Genomic DNA, 22575 nt, shown 5'->3' with positions numbered 1-22575 from the left:
TAATTAATTATATTTTTAGAAAATCAGCATTAAATTTGTGCTGAAGAGATAAGGTCATTTTTCGTTAGTTTTCAAAGCACATACGAGCAAAGAACTTCTTTTATTCAGTGAGGTCACAATGCCTCGGAACGCTTCAGCAATAATTCAGGAAGAGTTGCTTGAGATTGAGTCCAACCATCCAAGATAGCTAAAACATATTATGTATGTGTTTGGTGTCCTAATATCCTGTATGAAGGATCAAAGGATCAAATGTCCGATACCGGAAAACAACACTATCAAATAACAAATTCTCTTGTATTTTTTCCATCAATTATAAGATATGACTTGTAGTTCGATTAAAACCTATATGTGCCTCTCAGGCTAAGACAAACATTGATTTTATCAGAACGAAGTCAACGGTTACCACTTAAACACAAGCAAAAGAGGAGTCATTCTTGTCAATATGATTGGTTGCATTATCTGGTTTTGCCATTATGATTTTCACCAGGGATACGTAATTAAAAATATATGATATCAAGATTATTGTTTCATGCTGTTCGTGAATCCTAACCATTCCTGCATTTATCAATCTAACCATAATTTAAAACTGAATATAGTCTAGGAAAAAATATATTTAATAAATAAATAAAAACAATTTTCACGTAGATATACACGAATACGTAGATTCTATATCAAAACTATTCATACGAGTTTAAAAAAAAAACCCAGCTGCATGCGTGTGTACAGTATTGCGAGTAATCCATAGTTCCTACCTCACGTCCATTTATAATATGTTTTAATAGAGACTTTATAATTAAAGCTTCAATAATTTAACAATGAGATCAGAAATTCTTGGGCATAAATAAATAATATATTAATGGCTTTATAAATAAATATAAAATTGAGAGTGAGGAGAGAAAGCGGAGTCTTCTCAAGTTAATTAACAATGCTTTAATAGAAAGTTATAAATTACATTTTATTTCATTTTTATTATTATTGAAGTGAGACTTTAAAGTAATCATTTTGGATAATTGAGTATATAAATTATTTCAATTAATATATTTTCGAAAGATAATTATAATTATTAGGAAACTTATAAGTTGCTTATATTGCCTTTATTTTAATGTTTTTTTCTATAAATATTTCAAAATTTTACTTCAATTTTGATCTGAAGGGTGTGATATAAATACAAATATATATACTCTTCCGATTAATATATTTTTGGAAGAAAATAATTATTCACTTTTTTCTTTTTAACGGAATCGAAAATAAATTCTTCCGGAGCCACAAATACTTTAAGTACGCTACTGGTTTTAGTTACTGGATAGTTGGATGGACAGTATAATGGGAACGGGATATGGCTAGATCATTCTTCACTACCCCTTCCATCCCTTGCCGTATCTGATCCTACACCACTAGGGCGCCAGACACCAATTCCCTATCCTCAACTATACGAAAGGAAGAAATTTATAAATACTGCAAAAATCAGTTTTAAAAAAAAACATAAAAAATAAAAACTAGCAGTTTTGATTTTTTTTTACAAAAGAATAAGATGATATTTGCAATAAGAATTATTTAAAAACTCACGTTTATTTCAGCCCAATGTTGACTTTTTCATTCTTTTTCTGTCTCATTACTTTCGAACATAATAATTTAGTTTAATTACTACTATACGTCAAAATAAAAATAGAATATTTTATGTTAAAACTATTTTTAATTAGATTCCTATTTATAATACAAAATAACAAGCGACATTCATAATATTCGAGCTCTTTTTGTTAACATTATGTACATTTTTACTACTTTTTTAGTATTATTTTTTTTTTTGATAATTTTAATATGATATTTACATATAACTTTTTTTGTAATTGTTTTATTTATTTACATATAACTTTTTTTGTATGTATACATATATAAACCTTGTCTTCTAATTCTTTCAATAGCACTGGAAAAAAATTAGCATTTACAAAGACCATTTTCACTCGCCACTTCCTTTACGCAGAGACATCTTCCCCTTTAATTTACCAGTTGTCAGTCCCAAATAGGTATGCAGTAGTCGAGACATCCAGTTACCTATTTCCTCAATTATTTTTTCCATCTTTACTTTATCATTGGATTTCCTGGTCATGTCATTTCCCATTCCGTTAAACTTTTTCAATATTCCCTGGCACATTATTTTTTTTTTTACTTTTTCTGTTAAACGATATTTGTTTATTACTGTTCCTTTTTTAAAAAAATATTCTTCTCATATTTATATAATTTCTAACGTGCCACTTGATATTCCTACAATAGTTCTGTATTGTTTTGTAACATGTTCTTTTTTTTCTCCTGGTATAGAGCGACCGATCAATCAAATATAAAAAACAAAATAGTGTAACTTTTTTTTTTAACCAATTGGATACATCTTATCTAGATTAATTTTCAACAAATTAATTTTCAATAAAAAAACAATTATTACTTTTTTTTAACATAGTCCTAAGTGTAAGAAGCTCTAACAAGTAGTACAGTATTTAAAAATGAGTATAAGATAAAAGTAAGGATATAAAATCAATTTTTCTTAAATAATATATAACGGAATAAATTGCTGTTTTAATAAATATTTTTCCAGTTCTCATTAAGTATTATTTCCATTACCCATTTACGTTCCCATACCAATTACCATAGCTTTGAAGTTCCAGGTGAATAAAATGAAAGATTCCAAGAGGGATCGAAAAGGATTTTTTTTTTCCAAGTAATATTCTTACTGAGCAATTCCCTTTGTTTCGAATTCTCATTTCCTTAAGTAAACCTAAAATAGCTTTTTATAGCTGGTCCGCTGGAATTTATGGATGTAGGTTCTTCACTGAGCTGAGAACAATCGCATTTATTAGGGAATTGGCAAAATGCAACCATTGTATTTTTTATTTTTGTTGGGAGATTATTACCACTTAATATTTATAACTAATTCGATTAATTAAGGGCATCGAAATATATATAATATAATTGTGATGTTGGTTTGATACTTATCTACGATCTCTAAAAGTTCTTAACGGATTAACCAATTATTTTTTATATTGTACTTCCACCAAACTGGACGGAAACTGACAAATATCCCACATTTTAAATTTTAGTTATTTAATGATATATTTTAATTCTAAATAATTAATTGAAAAAATATTATATTGTTTTAATCTGCAGGGATTACTTTTAATAAACGAAATTTTAAAACATCACGGCTCAATGAGCGATGAAAAAACGAATAAAATGTTTTATATTATTTTAGCATTTTCGTATGTTATTGTTATCTGGCATTGTTGTGTGTGCATTTGAAGGTTATTATAAATAAATTGATTAGTTTTTGTACATAGTAAGAACAAATATTACTGATTTGAGTAAATTAAAAAAAAAATTAAATGTTTTTTTTATTATTTTTATAATAATTTATTTATTGTTATTAATAACTGTATACATATATATACATCAAGTAAATTTGCTGAAAGTTAAATAATGACATGATACAAACATGTGGAGAATCTACCCATTCGTAGAGCTCCAACATCTCGAGACCATCTTCTTTTCAGACGCCTAGAAGGATTATTAGGTAATGAAAGAGAAGCCAGGTTATAAACGAGTTGGTTTGGGTGGTTGGGAATTTTATTATGGAAGGATTGGTATCTGGTTCTGGCCAAATCGGCAACATAGGGGACATTGAGGTCCTGATGGATTATTTGATTTGTGACAAAGTAAGGAGCATTAAGGATTTTGGACTGTAAGGATTGGATTCGTGAGGAATTCGATGGTTTAGTAAAGCCCCATAGGCCAACTCCGTATGTCTAGATAGGCCTTATAATAATCATGTAGTCATCAGTCTTTTGTAATGGATTGGAAGTTTGGACCGTTTGTCTAGTAAATGTTATAATAGTCGGAATCGACGAGCAGTTTTCTGTCTTTTCAGTTTTGTATGAGGATTAAATTAAATGTTAAATAGGTTATGACAGTTTCGTGGGACATAATGTAGTAGTGTTGGATTAACCAAATTTACATGTAAACATAAGTTTTGTGAGGTCTATATTTTTTTATTTTGTGTATAAACAATAAATATAAAATTACATAAAGTTACGGTCAGGTAGGGTCCGATATCAGCTGATTGAGTTGCATGGTCGGAACTTTTTACTCCTGTTAGAAAACGGATCACATAAGAAGGGTGATCCGACAAAAACTTTTAGTACTGAAGTCGGCATCAAGTGTCGTGAATAAGTAATCACTTTCTTTTTTATCTGGAACAGAATTAAGTGGTGCCGAAACCCAGGACGTCAATACTTACTTTTTTCTTTGTTTTTATCTATTCGTTATAGATACACTGCAAAGATAATCGGAAATGGAATATGGATGTTGGCATCTGAACTTCCTACTAAATAATCCTGCTCCAATGGGGCCTGTAAGCCAAGAAGAATTCCCAGCGTTACAAGATACTATATAGGTGCAAGTTCATGCCAATACGCCAGCATTGATGAAAATAAGAACGGTATCTGCTCAGGATCGATTCAGAATTAGAAAGGTGCACGGTTGAGATAGGCGAGTTGAACCATTTTATAAAAAGGGGAGTCGCTTGATGGCATGGATTGAAACAAAAGCTTCTGAGAACCTGTCGGGTAGGGAGAATGCGGATTCACAAATTGTTTGATCCTTGAAATAATGTTCAATTCATAGATCCAAAAAATGTTTAGATACCCTGCCCATGAGGCAAATTTTCAATTTATTTAATTAACACTTTTGGTACTAGATTATAACGAGGTAAAAGGATTTTTCTCCAAAATAATTTAAATAATACATCCTTCAACTATTTTAGAAAGGAATTCTTGATGATCTTGCACTAAAACTGTTAATTAATAAAAAATATATATAATATGTACTTGGTTGATTTTGGAATGCAACGCCTTATGTCCATGTTCATTCAAGTATCAGTAACAATTAATGAAAAAAAATTACGATTCCAAAGTTCAGAGGGTCCTTCTAGGAACTGATCTAATAGTTAAAGAAAAGTTCTCGATAGATACCAAATACGAAAGGAATTAGAAATATTTCAACATAATTCTTTTTTAATTCAAAATTAATTTCGTTATCCGTAACAAACATAAAACAATAATAAAGATAAAAACTCAAAAAGATCGGATTAACTAACAAAGATGGAATTAAAGAGATCTAAAAGCCTGATCCCGTTGATGTGGCTCGTTAGTGAAATCCGACTGTCGCTGACAGGCCCTTTATAAAGAGTGCCAAGAATCCATTTTTTTAACTTATCTTTATTCAAGATTAAAAGTGGACTCAATCTTAAACTATTTGATTTAGAATGACGGAGTATTGTTACTGAACTTCCTCCAACAACATTTCTTGACAGGATATTCAAAGTATACACATTGAAGTCCGTTCTACCCTGGTAGTCGGTCGTACAACTAAGGGGTACAATTATACTCGGAAAACATTTTTCCACTGTATACTTTTCATTATTATTACTGTTATTTCTTTCAAAGCCTTGTAACTATGGTTTAGTATTTAAACAAGTAATTAAATTCAATAAATTATTGCATTATTCTTTATTAGTAAAAATAAATTTAGTATTGATGAGATAATGATCCTTCCATTGTATCCCAAACCCTCCAATCTCACATCACCACCCTTGAAGAATGGTGCCAAAGCTGGAGGATTAAAATAAATTCCAATAAATCCCAACAAATCACATTTACCCTTCGTCGTAAACCTTCGACTTGTCCCACAGTATCTTTTAATAATACCCCACTTATTCCTGTTGAACAGATCCGTTACTTAGGACTAAATCTGGCCAAACGACTGACATGGAATTCTCGTACAAGACTGAAAAGAGAGGAAACTGCTCGTCGATTCCGACTACAACATTTACTAGACAAACAGTCCAAATTTCCAATCCATTACAAAACACTGATCTACATGACTATTATAAGGCCTATCTGGACATACGGAATTGAGCAATGGGGCTCCACTAAACCATCTAATTCCTCTCGAATCCAATCCTTACAGTCTAAAATCCTTCGTAAAATCCTCAATGCTCCTAAATTTTTCACAAACCAAATCATCCATTAGGGCCTGAATGTCCCCAATGTTGCCGATTTGGCCAGAACCAGTTACCAATCTTTCCATAATAAACTTCCCAACACCCCAAACCAACTCTTTTCTAACCTGGCTTCTCCTTCTCTACCTAATAATCCTCCTAGGCGTCTGAAAAGAAGATGGCCTCGAGATCTTCTCCTTTAGAAATGTTTTTGGAGTTCTATCAATGGGTAGATTCTCAACATGTTTGTATCATGTCATTATTTAACTTTCAGCAAATTTACTTGATGTGTATATATGTATACAGTTGTAAATAACAATACATAAATTATTAAAAAAAAAAAATGTATTGATGAATTGACTGAGTCAGTTAAGTATTCACAAAACCAAGTCATTCTTTTTCTTTTGAAATGACTGAAACTACGTTAGTCATTATTTTTTGTAAATCATTGACTGTTAAACTCTTAATATATACGAATTCCTACATAAAACAAAATATAAGAATCAGGATATTATGTATCTTCAGCGAAAAAGACTCAACAAATCTAGAACGCTTTCAATAAAAGATAAGTAGACAAATAACAGAAGCTATGTGGAATGTCAATAACAAAACTCTTCATACTGACTTTTCCAGCCATCAATCGACCATTATATATAAGGATACATTACCACAGCATCCATAATAAACGACGCGCATTTACCAACAGTCCAATATAACATGCTGTAGCTAAGATGCTCTTAAATATGAGTAGGCAACTAAAAAGGTGCAGGATGAGAGGTCTTATTACGTGAGGCCGTAGATTACGTGACTCGAATCGAAGTATAGGAGGCGGTTTTGCTAGTTTCTCTCCCCATCTCAACATGCCCGTCTCGGCATCTTTGTTGATAATTATTAGCCTTACGTCAGATGCAAATTAAGGTTAAAAACATATAAAGTGACAAATACATTGATATCTAATAAAAAGATACGGATAGACAAATTATAAAAATCATTAGACTTCAAGTAAGACTAAAGACCTAAAAATAATCTTATTTTATGCAACAAATTGTGTCCTCAAAAATTTATTTTTGGTTAGGGATCACTTCGAATCAATTATAAAAAATAAAATTACAAAAAATAAGTAAAGTAGAATCCACCAACCCTCAGTATATATAAATTAAGAGAAACATCTTCAATAAATTCAGGTAAGTAGTTCGTAAAAATTAATAATAGATAAATTCTTAAGTGGACATAATCATTATAATCACATTTTCTTAGCCTCCAACCATTTCGAAACTAGCATATACAATGCTACAAGTATTTGCATAAATAGGAAATAAACAAGACTGAATATAGAAGCCCTGAATACATTATGTATTCATGAGCACGCGGCACAGTCTCATGATAAAGGGATGAGCACCGCAAGGTCACCCAGAAACAGAACCATATAATTTTTTTTCTTCTAAATTATAAAAAAAATTAATTCATCCTAACCACTTGGTTAGGATATGACTAACTAAAATGAACGTCAAAACACTATCTATCTTTTGTTTCAATTTTGCAGTAGACCAAGAGTTTCAACTTGTGCTACTTTTTTATGATTAGGAAATATAATAATGCAATTAGACGAGCAGAGCGCTGTAACAGCGACGAATAAATAGTATTTACATAGAACATGTGGAGATGGAACATCTGTAAATCACCAGGTTGCTTATGCATTATAAGCAATAAAATGACTGATGATGCTATTAAAAAATCTATTGTCCTACCAAGCGTAAAAACATTTTTAAACATTAAAAACAGCCCCAGGGCTGCGCGTATACTATGAGATTTACAAGAGAGGCAAAAAAAGCGGGTCTGCAAGCAACAATGGAAGAAAATTGAAGGATATAAGGGAGGAAATGAGCTCGTGGAGGAGCTAAGCTCTCAGCAATAACCAAAGTGGTTCTTCTGAGAAAGTCGTAAGTGCAGCAATAAAATTACAACACGATCTTTTAATACTTTATAAGCTGTGAGATACGCCTTCAAGCCCAGAAAATTATTTTAAAAACATCTAACATCTGTCAATTCAGTAAATTAACACAATGTAATACTATGTAATTGGATAGTTTAGTATCGCTACGGTACTAGAATTTTAATTAATTAATTTAATAGTAATAGTATAAGTCAACAAGAGTCCACAAGGTGTAAACAATGAAGGTACCAAAACGATGAACATTAAGGAAATTTTAAATGAAAAAAAATTAATCCGGAGCAGTAGCAAATCGTTGCTAAATCTGTGATACCTCGTAACACAAAAAAATCATTTAGTTATGATTTTAATACTTTAAAATGTAAACACATAAATAGGTATCTGTAAGACACCTATCACTTTTCTGATTTCAAGAATTAATGCTACATTCTATGGTCATCTTGAAGTCCCTAGAATAGAACATTAAAATTTTATTTTTGGTGAGGTATCCAAGAGTATTTTCGAAACGTGAAATCCTCTTACAACCAAAATCTTGTACAGGAGAAAGACTAGAGGTGGGATGGAAACAAAATTATGAGAACCAATTATAAAATCAAAGACCCTTTGTTCGGGTGGAAGTGTTATACGTTTATTTATTATAACATATTATAGTAAAATATTGTTCTATTCAATATTTATTTATTATTAAATTCGTTTTATTAACAATAATTTCAATTGTTTATTTTAAAAATATATAGTTGTTTTGCATCCTAAATGCCAATTATAAGGCAAGCTTTTGAGTCATACACATAATAAAATATATTTACGTTATCAGAATCGAAAAATTTTCACTGTTTATGTATTAGAAATCAAGGAACAATTTTTTTTTTTGCCTGTCTGTCAGACAGTAAACTCCATTCGAATTTATTGAAACGAGTGCCTAACTCATATGACCCCTTGATGATCTTGATACAATAAATATTATAAATAAATCGAAATATATACGATGAATATGTATTCAATTATCTTGGAACGATGTAATATTATTTTTTATTTTATTTTTTTTTTTTTGGACTGCAGACTTGACAGTCATGTGCTCTAGTAATGTAATCTCATTATTTTCTTTCCTGATGAAACCTAAATAGGTGAAAGGGTGAATATTTTCTGGCACTTAAGAGAGTAAATACGTTCCAATATCATCATATTAAGTAGATATCAGTAGAAAAATCCTGAATGGCGTCAAGCAAACATCCTTATTATGACCACGACGAAGTACGTATAAATAGACCGAAACCATTGTCACATTCATAATGCACACAATAGAAGGTCAACAAGCAATCCAATACGACGTCACTAAATATAAATCCTATTTTAAGCACTATTGACAAGCTCACTAAGTCCAGAGACAAAAGCATTAACATGCCTCCTGCTACCTCATACAGTTGCGATAGGAAAATTAAACTTTAAAAAGAAACATTTGGTTGGTCCATTAACTCTAAAGAGACAAATCTAATCAAGCTTGTACACACAAATTTATGGTATTTTTCGCATATCTCGAACAATTACAATAATGCTCTTTAGCAAATCCTGACTTCTCAGTCCGGCATTAATTATAAATGATCATTCCCAAATTAGAAATTAGAGTGATGACGATCCAGCCTTACAAGCATAAATGTGTGAAACATTGGAACCTATTTCGTTAAAAAAAAAACTTAAGAAACATACTTCAAATTCTAACAACTTAGAATGAAAAGTGGACAGTAATTAAAATACGAGATTGCACCGAAACTATAGACAACCGGGAACCAAACTGAAATTAACATACAAACTGACTCATTTTTTAACTAAACACACACATAAATCCATACAATAGAACCCCGCTTATCCGTCTTAGTCAGAACCGACATATCGCCGACCAGGAAAGCTCGGTGATCCGTAGGGTATGACAAAAAAAAAAAGATTAATAATTTATTAATATTAATCTTTTTTTTTTGTTACTATTAATTTTAAATAAAAATTTGTTTTTTTAAGAAAAAGATCGTATTACTCTTTACCAAATCATATATTTATGATTTGGTAAAGAGTAATACGATCTTTCAGTTTTTAATAATAGCCACTAGATAATTTTTATTATTATTATTTGTTTTTGTTTTGTTTTACCAAAGTTTTTCTCATTCATTTAAATTTTCTAACTAGAAGTTTCATTTAAAGATGGTTTAACACAACTGAATAGTGAAACGTAGTACGATAACCAGATAGAACCTTTTAACTAAATTTAATTTAACAGAAATACCTTCTGTATACGTCGTAAAGCCATTCCAATAAAATGCCTCACTACTAACACTTTGTATTTTACACAACATTTCTTTTTTCTCTCAACTCTTAAATTAATATAAATGTTTCTTCTAAGGAAACATAATTAAAATGTTGATAAACAAAGAAAGAAAAATATAAATAAAAAAAAATCAAGTACTATCCTTTTATTAAATTGCACAGTATAGTGAGATTCCGTTAACTAAGAAGGTATTTTTTTTTAATATTTATTTATTGCTATTTACAACTGTACATTATAATACATTTAGTAAATCTGATATAAGTACTAAGAAGGTAAAAAACTCATTTTTGGATACACTAGTATATCAATAATTCATCATGAATATTTTATTATGAAACGATGCATTATTAACTTCGAAATAGAAGATTTGCGAACCAAATAGAAAACAAAATCTAAAAAGTATAATTTCCATTTAAAGCCATTTTCAGAAGATAAAATAAGCAAAGAAAAAAAAGAAAGAAAAAGTGAGAGATTATTTGTCGATTTTTTTTTTTTATGATTTATCGTTATTTAAAAAAAAATAATTAAAGGAAGCTTTATATTATACATATTTTTCCGATGAATGATAGCTTTAATGACTCAATCTCGGTATAACTAGCCCAATAAGCTCTATTCCCAAGTTATAGTTTTTATTGAGCCGTATCTATTCAACCTAATGACTTCTTTTCATTGCACTTATCGCACTTTTATTTTTTAAGTGACACCTAAAACGACTTTTTCTACATCAGCGCATTTTTATTACTGAATTGGGAGGGGAAGCTATCAGATGATAGTCGAGACACAAATGTGCTACAATTGTTATAGTGTATAAACTTATTTTGTTTTACTTATTTATTTGCTTTACCACCTTAAAGCTATATCCTTCCATTACTTCATTAAGTGAGACACTAATTCGCTATGAAAAGTCGTTTTTTAACAATGATACGTCCCATAGATTTTATTTTCTCAATCATTAACCTTGAAATATAGATCATACCATACCAGGTAGAAATATACAGAAAAAAGATGATTCACAGTTAAAGCGATTTTCAGAAATAAAACTGAGGAGATAAAAAAAGAAATGAAAACTATAGATAGAAATAATGGAGAAAGTTACACTTAATTATGTACTTGCACGCGTGTTTTTTTAATTTTTTTTATGTGTGACATATATTGTAGTGGATCATGAAGAAACATAGTGCTAAAGGTTAGGAAAAACAGGGGAGTGAGAATAGTACAATTCAATAAATTAGAATTTTTGTTTTAGGCCTGTTTCAAGACTTTGCTTTTTAGAAGAAGCGAATTTTTGTATTCATGGACGAAATAAAAAAAAATAGAAAATTTTTACTCACATTTTACATTTTAGGCATCAACAAACAAATTAGTTGACATTCCTTGAATATCTGTCTCTCAGTCGTTCCGTTTTCAAAATTGTGTTCGAGTATAATAGATCGAATCATAGACCCAATTATGATGAAATTTCCACCAGGGATTAACCGCATAATTTAAAAAAGTGAAAAGTGTACACATCTATGTTTACCGGTAAAAATAAAAAGGCATAAACCATTCACTAAGAACAGAAAAAAAAATTTACAACTATTACCTAATTACTAACCTAATTCCAGAGTAGCAAAAGGGAACTAGATTATAATTTATATTTTATTCATAGGAGGAAAAGGATTTATACAAAGAAGAACTCTTTGGAATGATAATCCATTTCTCACCAAAGCGCCCACTACATAAAATGGAAACTAAATGTTAGAAGAGAGAACTCGTATCTTATTTTAGATCTTACTACTTTTGAATTGTCTAGGGAAGATAGGTTAGGTTAGGTTTCGAGCTGATAAAAGCACAAAACTTCTTTAAACTGTTTTTACATGAAATGTGATCGAAAGGAAGATACATAACATAATAATTTTATATTGATAAATTAAAACTCAAAATTATGATACAATAAATAAAAGTATGAGAAATATTGTTTAATTTGTATTTTATTTAATTGCAATAGTTCAATAGAGGTATTATATAGTACTAGGGCGATTTTTAATAAATTATTATTTCTAAACAATAATTTTTATTTACCAAATAGTTTTTGTAAGTAAACAAATATTTCAAAGTTTAGCAAACGACTTCAATGATTACTTTATTAATGTTCCTATTTAAATTGTTTCAGGTCTAACTGTGATGTCTAATGGAAGACTGTCCCATACTCGGAAACATGAGCAACGATACCGACTTCCATCACGTACCTCGCCGAAATTACACTTACATCTTCATCTGCAGCCCCATCATAACCTTCTGTGTCGTCATGGTCGGCTATAACCTAATGATTTTGATGTCCCTTTATTGGATCAAGAGACCGATAACGGCGACCCTCCACATCTCGCTAAGCATGGCTGGTTCAGATGTCTGGACCCTTATCCTCGACAGCCTAGGACTCCTCTTTAACAGCCTCCTGCCGATCGGTTTGGGGATCCAGAAACAGTACCTCAGCAACTGTTCCCTCCTCATCCTGGAGGGACTCAGAATGGGCGGAAAGCTCACAACTGTCGGTCACCTACTGTTTTTAGCACTAAACCACTATTGTGGTATTAAAAAACCGCTTCAATATCATCAGAGGTACCATCCTATTTGTTGTAAATATTACAGTATATGCATAATCTCGATAGCGCTGTGGATCATCCCATCGGCAGCAATAATTGCATATTTTTCTTTGATACCGGATGATGGCCTCCGACACAAAGATTGTACATACAAGTGAGATATAATTTTTATTTGTTATATAAATGACATTAACATAATAGTTTCTTTCTGTGTCGGTAGGAACAACACAAACTATTCTGAGGCCAATTATAAAAAGCAACTTACTAGTGCCATTTTTATAACTTACCAGCACCACGACAGGTTTTGGGATATAATTCAGAATGTTTTGATATGCAATAAAAATAATTTACATAAAATATGGAATATGTTTCGAGATAATCTACTAATGATTATAACAAAAGTCCTGATAGGGTCTTGGCAAGAACGGGAAGGTAAAAAAAAAGTATATATAATGCGAAATTAACGTTAAAAAAAATCCTTTTACTGATTCCTCCCAACCTTTTAGAACACTATGGACATGTTTATTAGTCAAAACGTTACGGGTAATATTGTAAAGTTTCAAAACTTTCGAAATAAGGTTAAAAAGAATACATATTAAAATAATAAAATGATCTGACTGAACTAGTAGAACACATTTTTAAGTAAGTTATTTATTCAATGATGATATTACTGTAATAATATTCATGAATATTAAAGTTCGTAAAATCATAAAAAAAATCCGCCTCAGCCCCGTTGCACCATAATACGAGTAGTTAATGGACATTTATTGAATGATTCGGAATCCGATTCAAATGAATTTGAAAATTTTTTGTCCAAAATTTATAATCCTGTAAATCATGGTACCAATGCTAAATCGGAAGAAATAAAATTTCAAAAAAGCAGTAAACATACCAGTTTACAATATTCTTCCATTTACGAAGTGGGAACACGGAAATGTTTTTAATGCTGTCAAGGAATCTTCACCGGGGCCGGATTTACTACGACATGATAGAAAATCTTCGACGTAACAATCTAAATTGGCACCTCGATTTCTATAACTGCATATCGTCCGTTTGGGAACTCTCAATCACCTGGAAAAATTTGGTAGTAATCCCAATTTTGAAAAATGGAAAAGATAAATGATTACCTAACAGTTAAGCCCAATTAGTTGTCTAAGTAAAATCATAGAACGAATGGTAATAAGGGATTAAAGTGGGTAATAGAAAATCATAGTCTAATAAATAATTTAGTCACATTCGAAGTCCAGTATAAATCAACGGTCAACAAGCGACTACAATATTCCTTGACTTGATGAAGGCATTCAATAGTATAAGCCATCTTTCACAAATTAACATTGGTGGGAACAGCGGACAAATGTATCGCTTCACAAAACAATTTCTCACTAACAAAATTTTAGGGTTTGAGTTGGACGCTAATCATAGGCAGCTCAAGGTTGCTTCCTTAGCCCCTTTTTATTCTCACTTGCGGTAAACAATCTAGGCTCAACTTACCAAGAGGCATCAAAGCTTTACTGATTGTATATGACTTAGAAATTATTTGAACTTCAATATCATTAAAAATATGTTACAAAAACCATTGACAGAATAATTCATTGAATCACATCAATAGGATCACAAATTTCCAGAGAGAAAACTATGAAAAGAATGTATGTATTCTAGTTGAAGGGGGGAATACACCTTTCTCTCCCGAAATACACCTGGAAAATTTACCGATTCCTTATATAAGATATTTAAAATAAAAATATTAGAAAGATGGTAAGCCAAGGGGTAAGAAAGCTCTTCAAGTAAATTAAAAGAAATAAAAAAAGTAGTAAAACCATGGTCAACATCTGAGTGCAGCGGCCGCAGAGAGAAAGCTCTAACCTGCTTGATAATAGACTATACTGTCTTCATGCTCTCTCACCTGGTCACGTGCCAATGTGCCAATACTCCCAGCCTATTCTCACGCTTAAACAATGAATTTCCTCGCTATTTACCAACAATTAACAGAATAGGATTGAAGCCAAATTTGTCTGAAGCTCTCACAGATGAGGAATCTAAAGTTAATTTCTTAAAAGCGCATCGTCTTCTTTCTAAATTAGGTCTTCTTTGATTTAATTTTTTTTTTTAGTTGGAATCATGTAATAAATGTGTACGTGAGTGTACCTTTATAATTTATAATGTACGAACAAAAGGTTTCACACCTTTAAACAAGACCCAACAAACAAACAAAATTTATAAATATTACAAATATTAGTAAATATATAATTTTTATAATCTCCCACGAAATTCAACCAACAAATTGAAAAATTAAACCTATTCTTACTCGTTTTTTTAAATAACCTAGTCTGATATAATCAATAATAACTTCCAAGGTATCCTTCACACCCAGCTATACATATAGCATACCTCCTATATGTACGTACCAAATAACCACTAAAATGTTTACAGGAGGGTATGAAAAAAAAAAAAAAATGAATCTAACTCCTAAGCACAAAATGAATTGAACTGACTTAATGATTGATATAAATCACTTATAGTTTTTATAATCCCGTTAAATAATAGTAGTTATTGTAAATACTTCTGTCTATAATTTACCAAGTTTTTTTAATCAGGTTGCAATCTATTATTTTACATATAAGGTAGAATACAAATTAAAATGCTAGAATAAAGACTTGAATTTTTTTTTCTCACATGTACAATATTGAAAAAAAATATATAATCTGATTTACAGAAAACATGTAAATAACAGTAATACAATTTGAGAAACGAATGGCACAATTAAATGAACAGTTTAAATAAAAAACATATTTATGAATATTATATTTTACAATATGGAATAGTATAACTTGTAAAATGAGTGTTGGTCCACAATTGGCGGTACCCTCTAGTTATTCTAAATTTAGTAATAATCAAGAAATTTCAGATTATTTCATTTTATTTTTTTCAAACCTACGTATTTTCTTTATGATTCTAGGTTTTTATTAAGATCAGGCTTCAGGATAGGGTACTCATTGATATTCTTCAGCTCAATTATTATAATGGCAATTATATATTACCACATATTCAGAATTGTCAGACGGCACCAAGCAAACAGAGACAAATTTCGAAGAGTGGGATCACTTTACACCAGGAATCAACAGGTGAGAAAATTTATTATTTAATAGTGTTATAAAAATTAATATTTTTGACAAAATTTCTTCTCAAACATCTTATTTTACATTTTCTATCAAAGATCTTTCTTCTTAACAGTCTACATACTCAGCCTTAAATCAAAGATTAATTTTAATCAGAATTGAGCTCTGGGGCTCCACCAAACCATCAAATTTCTCCCGCATCGAATCCTTACGATCTAAAATCCTACGTAAAATCCTTGATGCTCCTTACTACGTTAAAAATAAACTCATTCACAAAGACCTTAACATCCCATTCTTTGCAGAATTGGCCCAAAACAGATATGCGTCTTTTCATTCCAAACTCCTTAACCATCATAACCCATTAATTCTTAATCTTTCATCCTTAACAATCCCTGATAATCCTCCGAGGCGTCTGAAAAGAAGATGGTCACGGGACTTTCTAATTTAAAATTATTTGAAGTACCACCGATGGGTGGTTTCTTCCCAAGATTTTCAAGTGTATATGAAACATACAACATATTTACTTATTGTATTATTTTATACAGTTTTAAATTACATTAAATAAATAAAAAAAAAATTAATCAAACGTTAGAACAGACCAGATTCATTGTAAGATATATCAGTATGACACCTTTTTCCAATGAAATATTTATAACATACTGAAACAACGAGAACATATAATAAAAAATATTAGGATCTTTAAAGAGTAAATGATAAATAATAAATCAATTGTTAGTCGGTCAAAGGCAAGCATACAGAAATCAATAAAGACTAACAGGAAGGTACCATAATTCGTGCGTTCAAGATACAATGGAGAGGACGCGTGGCTGCTGAGTTCTGAGTGGCCCCACGTTCCGTTCCAGTGAAACAGACTATCGGCTAGATTCCTATTTGAGGTGGCAGTGAAAATACGAGGGAAAAAACTGTAACTCTGACATGAAAAACATAATAATAGGATGGATGTGGAATAAACCGCTGACTAGAGCTAAATCCCAAAATCCAAAATTTCATCATTCATGTGATATTTTTCAATATGGAAAAAATCATGATTATGATTTAATAATTAATAATTATAATTATGATTATCATGGAAGCTAATAATTCTAACTTATCAATATTATCCCACCCTAGGTTGAAAAAAATTATTATAGGATTAATCATATTTTAGATAATTTACCTTTTACCTTTAGATAGATACCTTACCTTTTTAGACAAACAGTTGGATATAGATAAATCCTGAAAACTATAAAAAAGTCTTCTGTGATGATATTTTTAAAATTGAAACTAGTTATGATCTATCAATATATCAATATATCTAAACGTTTACATATTTGTTCGGTTAGCTCAGCCTTCATGGATAAGTCACAAAAATATCAATCAGGCAAGATTTAATATAACAATTATAGTACACGGTGCCGATGATTAAGAAAGAGAAATCAACTTTTGCGATGTAGAATTGTGAGAATTGGAAAGATCTTCCAAGTCGTATGAAATCATATTAATTTAAATCTTTACTGAAAGTTAGTATTGACGTTCAGTAGTGGGTTGAGAAGTAAATTTATTTTCCATCTATTCCCTACTTTTGATAGTACGTGGTGGTAGATTTTACTGCAGTAATACCAGAACTAAAAGGTCACAGAAACGTTTAATTCGTCATAAAGATCTACTAACTCGATGGAATAGTGAGGTACGAGATATCTTTTGAGAATTTGATGAAAGAGAGGAGAGGAAATATTCACAAGGCACGACCAAGCATGTTCTTCAACGAGCTAACGGGAGTGCTGGTGGAAGAGTAACGTACATCAATGTTGGCTTCCAACAGCAGAGCCGGCTTTAAGAGATAAGGTGTATGATATCCCAACTTGGTAGATGAATGGTTCTGGTAACTGGGAGAAAACTCAAATTGTCACCATACTTTGGTAATGGACGGAAAGTGACAATGGAGCCAGCTCATCTTAACATTGGTCACGCTAAAAGAATTAAGGACCCGCTTATTACTAGAGCAATTGTTTCGTTCACCGTCGAAACACCCATGATAACCCTCATGCATCTCTTGAGTAAGATATCGTTACATCGGCACTCTTACTATTTCCAGATAGCTTCCAATCGTTTAATCCTTCCTAAAAGTTTCCCTATTTCAGTAAATGGGAATCTAAATTAATTGCCTTTTCTTTATATCGCTGAGGACGTCGTAGATAATGCTTTTACAAACATACCATTAACTATTAAGCTGGCTTACTAAATCAAATCTCTAATGTATGACTTTTGATTTCAAAGGTTTATCATTATTTTTTAATATAGATGAACATTTCTGCTTTCTGGCAACACGTCAATATATGAGTCACTAATATTACTGATTTGATTATATTTTATTTGGTTTATATTAGAAATTGGAAAAGGTAATAATTCGAATAAGTAAATAAATGATCCGAAGATAATTAAAATGTTACTACCAATAATAGTTAACAAAAAAAATTAAATTTCATAATTTCACGGCTCATCTATAATTAATCAGAAGTAACTTATAAAATAACAAATACATTATAATTGTTAAAAAATGGTATTTTGATTACATTAACAAAATGTTGGCTTGTTGACGACATAATTGTTAATCGTTGTGATTTGAAAAAATTATCAATATTAATCCAAGATAGCACTAAAACATCCCTAAAACTTGGCTACTTTATTATTAACACAAAAATATTCGATTACTCTCAACATTTAATTCCAAAAACTCCCCAACGTTTCGGCCCTCAGGCCATTTTCAAAAAGATAACCTTAAATATTGAAGTCATATAATTTTTAAAATTAAGATTTTACATATTTAATCTCAATTAATTAATTATCTCTAGATTAAATAGAGACAATATTTATGTGAAAAAGTATTAAGTTTAAATTAAAAATGTTTTATATTACACGGGCAATTAGCCATCAAGAAACATTTTAAAGAATACATGAAATCAATATTTGGTTCAATCAATCAGGTTGTCTCCTTGAAAATGGCCTGAAGGCCGAAACGTGGGAGAGTTTTTGGAATTAAATGTAGAGAGTAAAATTTGATCAAGTATGTTTGTGTTAATATTAAAATAAACCACTATCAAACAATCAATATAATAAATCATTAATCTTGGTTACTTTATTTTAGTAGTAATATACATTTATATTCACAATAGTTAGTATAAGTTTGGCTGGTTGGAAAACTTAATCGTTTGAGTACTCTGCAATTTTTTATTTTTTTTTTTGAGTATCAAATAAGCATAGTTAATTATAATAGTTCACGTTGGTTCTTTTTCTTTCAATACCAACTCTCTTTTTCCCCCTGATATCAAACCCTACACACCCATGAAATTTACAAATTAAAAAAAAATTATTTGAATGAATTTGTATTTTTATATGCAGTGAGATATATCCAATGTTAATAATTATAAAAAATAAATATTAAGTGATATTTGTCTACCGATAATTTTGAATATCCTAGGCACAAAACAAAATTGACACATCACGAAATAGACGATAAATTTTATCCCTCAGTAACAATAGAAAGTTGGATGGATATATTTCATTAAAATAAACATTTCTATTACAGTACATATGTTCCATTTTATTGATAACCTGATAATCTTAGAAGAAATTTATGCCATAAGAAACCTAAGTAACAAAGTAAGTAACCACCAGCCGGAATGGTCCCTCTCCATTCTCTGTTAGCCCCCAGTTATTATACCACCAGTGTAATTACCGCCTTCAGCGGACATTGTAATTATTCTTATAATGCCACACAGCAAACAAAGATATAATTTGTATTTTGTATATATATATTTTGCATTTAAATGAAAAATAAAGAGGTTTAGAAAATTTAAAAAAAAGTAACAAAGAGTTTTCTTTTCTTTTTCTTTCTTCAATTCAGTAAACTAAAGAAAGAATACAGTCTTTGCAGGGCCTGGAGCAGCAACAACAGCTGGAGAACAGGAGAGCTATCATAACGACCCTCCTAATTGTCGGCTCCATGGTGGTAGGCTGGCTGCCGGCATCTCTGTCCTTCGTTCTTGTGTGCGAGTGTGGTTGCGTTTTCAAGAATATCACCACAACTGTAGGAGCAGTCTGCAATATTCTCCTCATACTTAAGACTGCCTTCAATTCCTACATTTACACTGCCAGGATGCAGGACATCAAGGTAACGATACAAATAAAAAAAAATTAAAAAACAGAGATACATTCTATTCGAAATCCAAATTTTATTTGACCTATATCTTGTATTAAGGAAAGACACCGTGATGGCCGAGCACACTGTGACATAGATCCCAGAGTGTCTCTAGTTAGGTATGGTATGGTTCCGATAACCACTTGGGCAGTCAATATCTGGGCGGTCTCGCGACATAAATCTTGGAACAAAGATCTGTACACCATAACCTCGAGGTAGCCCTCAGGAGTTGGCATAAAGGACCACTAGTACCAACTGCAAAGGGACTACTATTATATTGAGGGAAAACGTTTCTATTCATAAGGGCATGGGTCTGAGAAATTTTCTATATAAATTTTTTTTTAATCAAGTTTTCCAAATAAAGAACCGACAGATACGAAAAGCATTGCAAAGAACCCATACTTCTCTCTTTGTTATGCATGCAATAATAAAGAGTAATGAAGTTTTCACACTGAAGTGATTGGTTTGCACATAGGTTATAAAAAAATGGTTATAACGAGTTGGGCAGAGTAAACTCTCATATAAACGTATCGCATCCTCAATTTCAACATAATTAAAACGCTGCTAATAACTACGCAATAATAATTTGAATTCTTTGCATCTTGCTAGTCATTAAGTAGTGATACTCATTCTACTTAAATTTTAACATCTCAGACAGTATACAGGAGTTACAGGCAAAAAGGTGGGATAAATCCAAACATTTCGAGGTTTTCCGGTTGCCTTGAAGTGAATACAGGAAACTTGGATTCTACACCATATTTTACTCGCACACTACATGTTAAAAACTTCATAAATTTCGGAATCGTTTCTAGGTGAAATTTAACTGATCAATTAAGACTGGTCTATTGACCATAAAGTTAAATTTTTTGTAATGTTATTATTGCATTCAAAGTATATAATGTATTTATTATTACACTAAAATGAAAATATACTCAGCATGAATACGTTAAAAATCTTTTATAATTGGTTTGATTTACGATTTACGAGGCGAGCAAAGGATTTAAAGCCCTCCTACTTTGTGAAATTCATTTACAGGGGCTTACAGTTAAGCTTACTCGTTAGTTAGAGACATCAATATCAGACCTATAGATAATATTAATTAACAACAGGGAACTGATCAAAAGATTAACTAGTAAGTTATGATTAAATAACAAAAATTGATTAATATCATTATAAAATTATTTAAAATGTTACAATTGATACACATGGTTTTATATATGTATAAAAAAATATATAAAATAAATGTGTATCTTTTCACAAATACATAAAAAAATATCTGATTAAAAAATGTAAAATTAAGTATAATGCGAAGAAGAAAGTATGATAAATAAATTAAAAGAATCTTTTATAAACTAATAATAGATATTATTAATTTTTTTATTAGTTTCATTTCATTTCCATATTTTATAGTAATCTCAACATTATTGTAACATATTGCGTATTCTACTTATATTATTATTTCGTATATTATATTATTTTATTATACATATATAATATTATTACATATTCTACTTCAATAGGTTTTGTTATCTGGTCGGACGCTAATTGTTATATTTTGCAGAATAACTAGTAAATCAAACAGGAGTCCTCATAAATTTATAACTTAAAACTTGAAATATTACCTACTTCAGTATTTCCCTTTACTATGGCTGCTGCATTGTCTGTATAGCGAGACTATGAAGTTATTTCACATTTTTGGTTCTCAATACCGCAAGATATTTTCTTCCAATTTAAATACAATAATAAACAAAATAATAAGGATTTACTGTGAAACATAACATTATGTATTGACTACCATTCTGTTACAGAGCTTGAGTAATGCAGGGAATAATTAAAAAATAATAAGTTTCATTATAATGATTCCTGAGTGCTAATTTTGCAGAACCGTGAAAATACAAGGCGTGTTACCTGAATTTTAAGATTAATATTGAATTCGTCAATTCCGACTATTACAACATTTACTAGACAAACGGTCCAAACTTCCAATCCATTACAAAAGACTGGTCTGCATGACTGTTATAAGGCCTATCTGGACATACGGAGTTGAGCTATGGGGCTCCACTAAACCATCAAATTCCTATCGAATCCAATCCTTACAGTCCAAAATCCGTCGTAAAATTCTTAATGCTCCGTACTTTGTCACAAATCAATTCATCCATCAGAACCTCAATGACCCATATGTTGCCGATTTGGCCAGAACCAAATAACAATCCTTCCATGATAAACTTCCCAACCACCCAAACCAACTCGTTTCTTACCTGGCTTCTCCTTCACTACCTAACAATCCTCCTAGGCATCTGAAAAGAAGATTCACTCGAGATCTTCTCCTTTAGAAATGTTTTTGGAGTTCTATCAATGGGTAGATTCTCCA

The 22575-nt window shown here is 30.7% G+C and overlaps 2 protein-coding genes across 2 annotated transcripts in view; one reads left to right on the top strand and one right to left on the bottom strand.

Moving 5' to 3' along the window:
- Nucleotides 1-22575, bottom strand: part of LOC112210019 (glycosyltransferase 25 family member) — a 389701-nt gene that overhangs the window by 340861 nt on the left and 26265 nt on the right. The gene's annotated exons all lie outside the window — the stretch shown is intronic.
- Nucleotides 1-22575, top strand: part of LOC136796782 (melanocortin receptor 4-like) — a 38003-nt gene that overhangs the window by 3798 nt on the left and 11630 nt on the right. Inside the window, exons 2-4 of the mRNA XM_067051488.1 lie at nt 12461-13044; nt 15847-16012; nt 19932-20177. Coding sequence (XP_066907589.1) covers nt 12479-13044; nt 15847-16012; nt 19932-20177 — 978 coding nt within the window. The 5' untranslated portion in view covers nt 12461-12478. The remainder of the gene's footprint in view (nt 1-12460; nt 13045-15846; nt 16013-19931; nt 20178-22575) is intronic.

The sequence above is a fragment of the Halyomorpha halys genome, unplaced genomic scaffold (assembly GCF_000696795.3).
Source record: "Halyomorpha halys isolate HHAL.00 unplaced genomic scaffold, Hhal_1.1 Scaffold940.1, whole genome shotgun sequence".
NCBI lineage: Eukaryota > Metazoa > Arthropoda > Insecta > Hemiptera > Pentatomidae > Halyomorpha > Halyomorpha halys.
The sequence above is the reverse complement of the archived record's forward strand: the minus strand, read 5'-3'. Positions and strand labels throughout refer to the sequence as shown.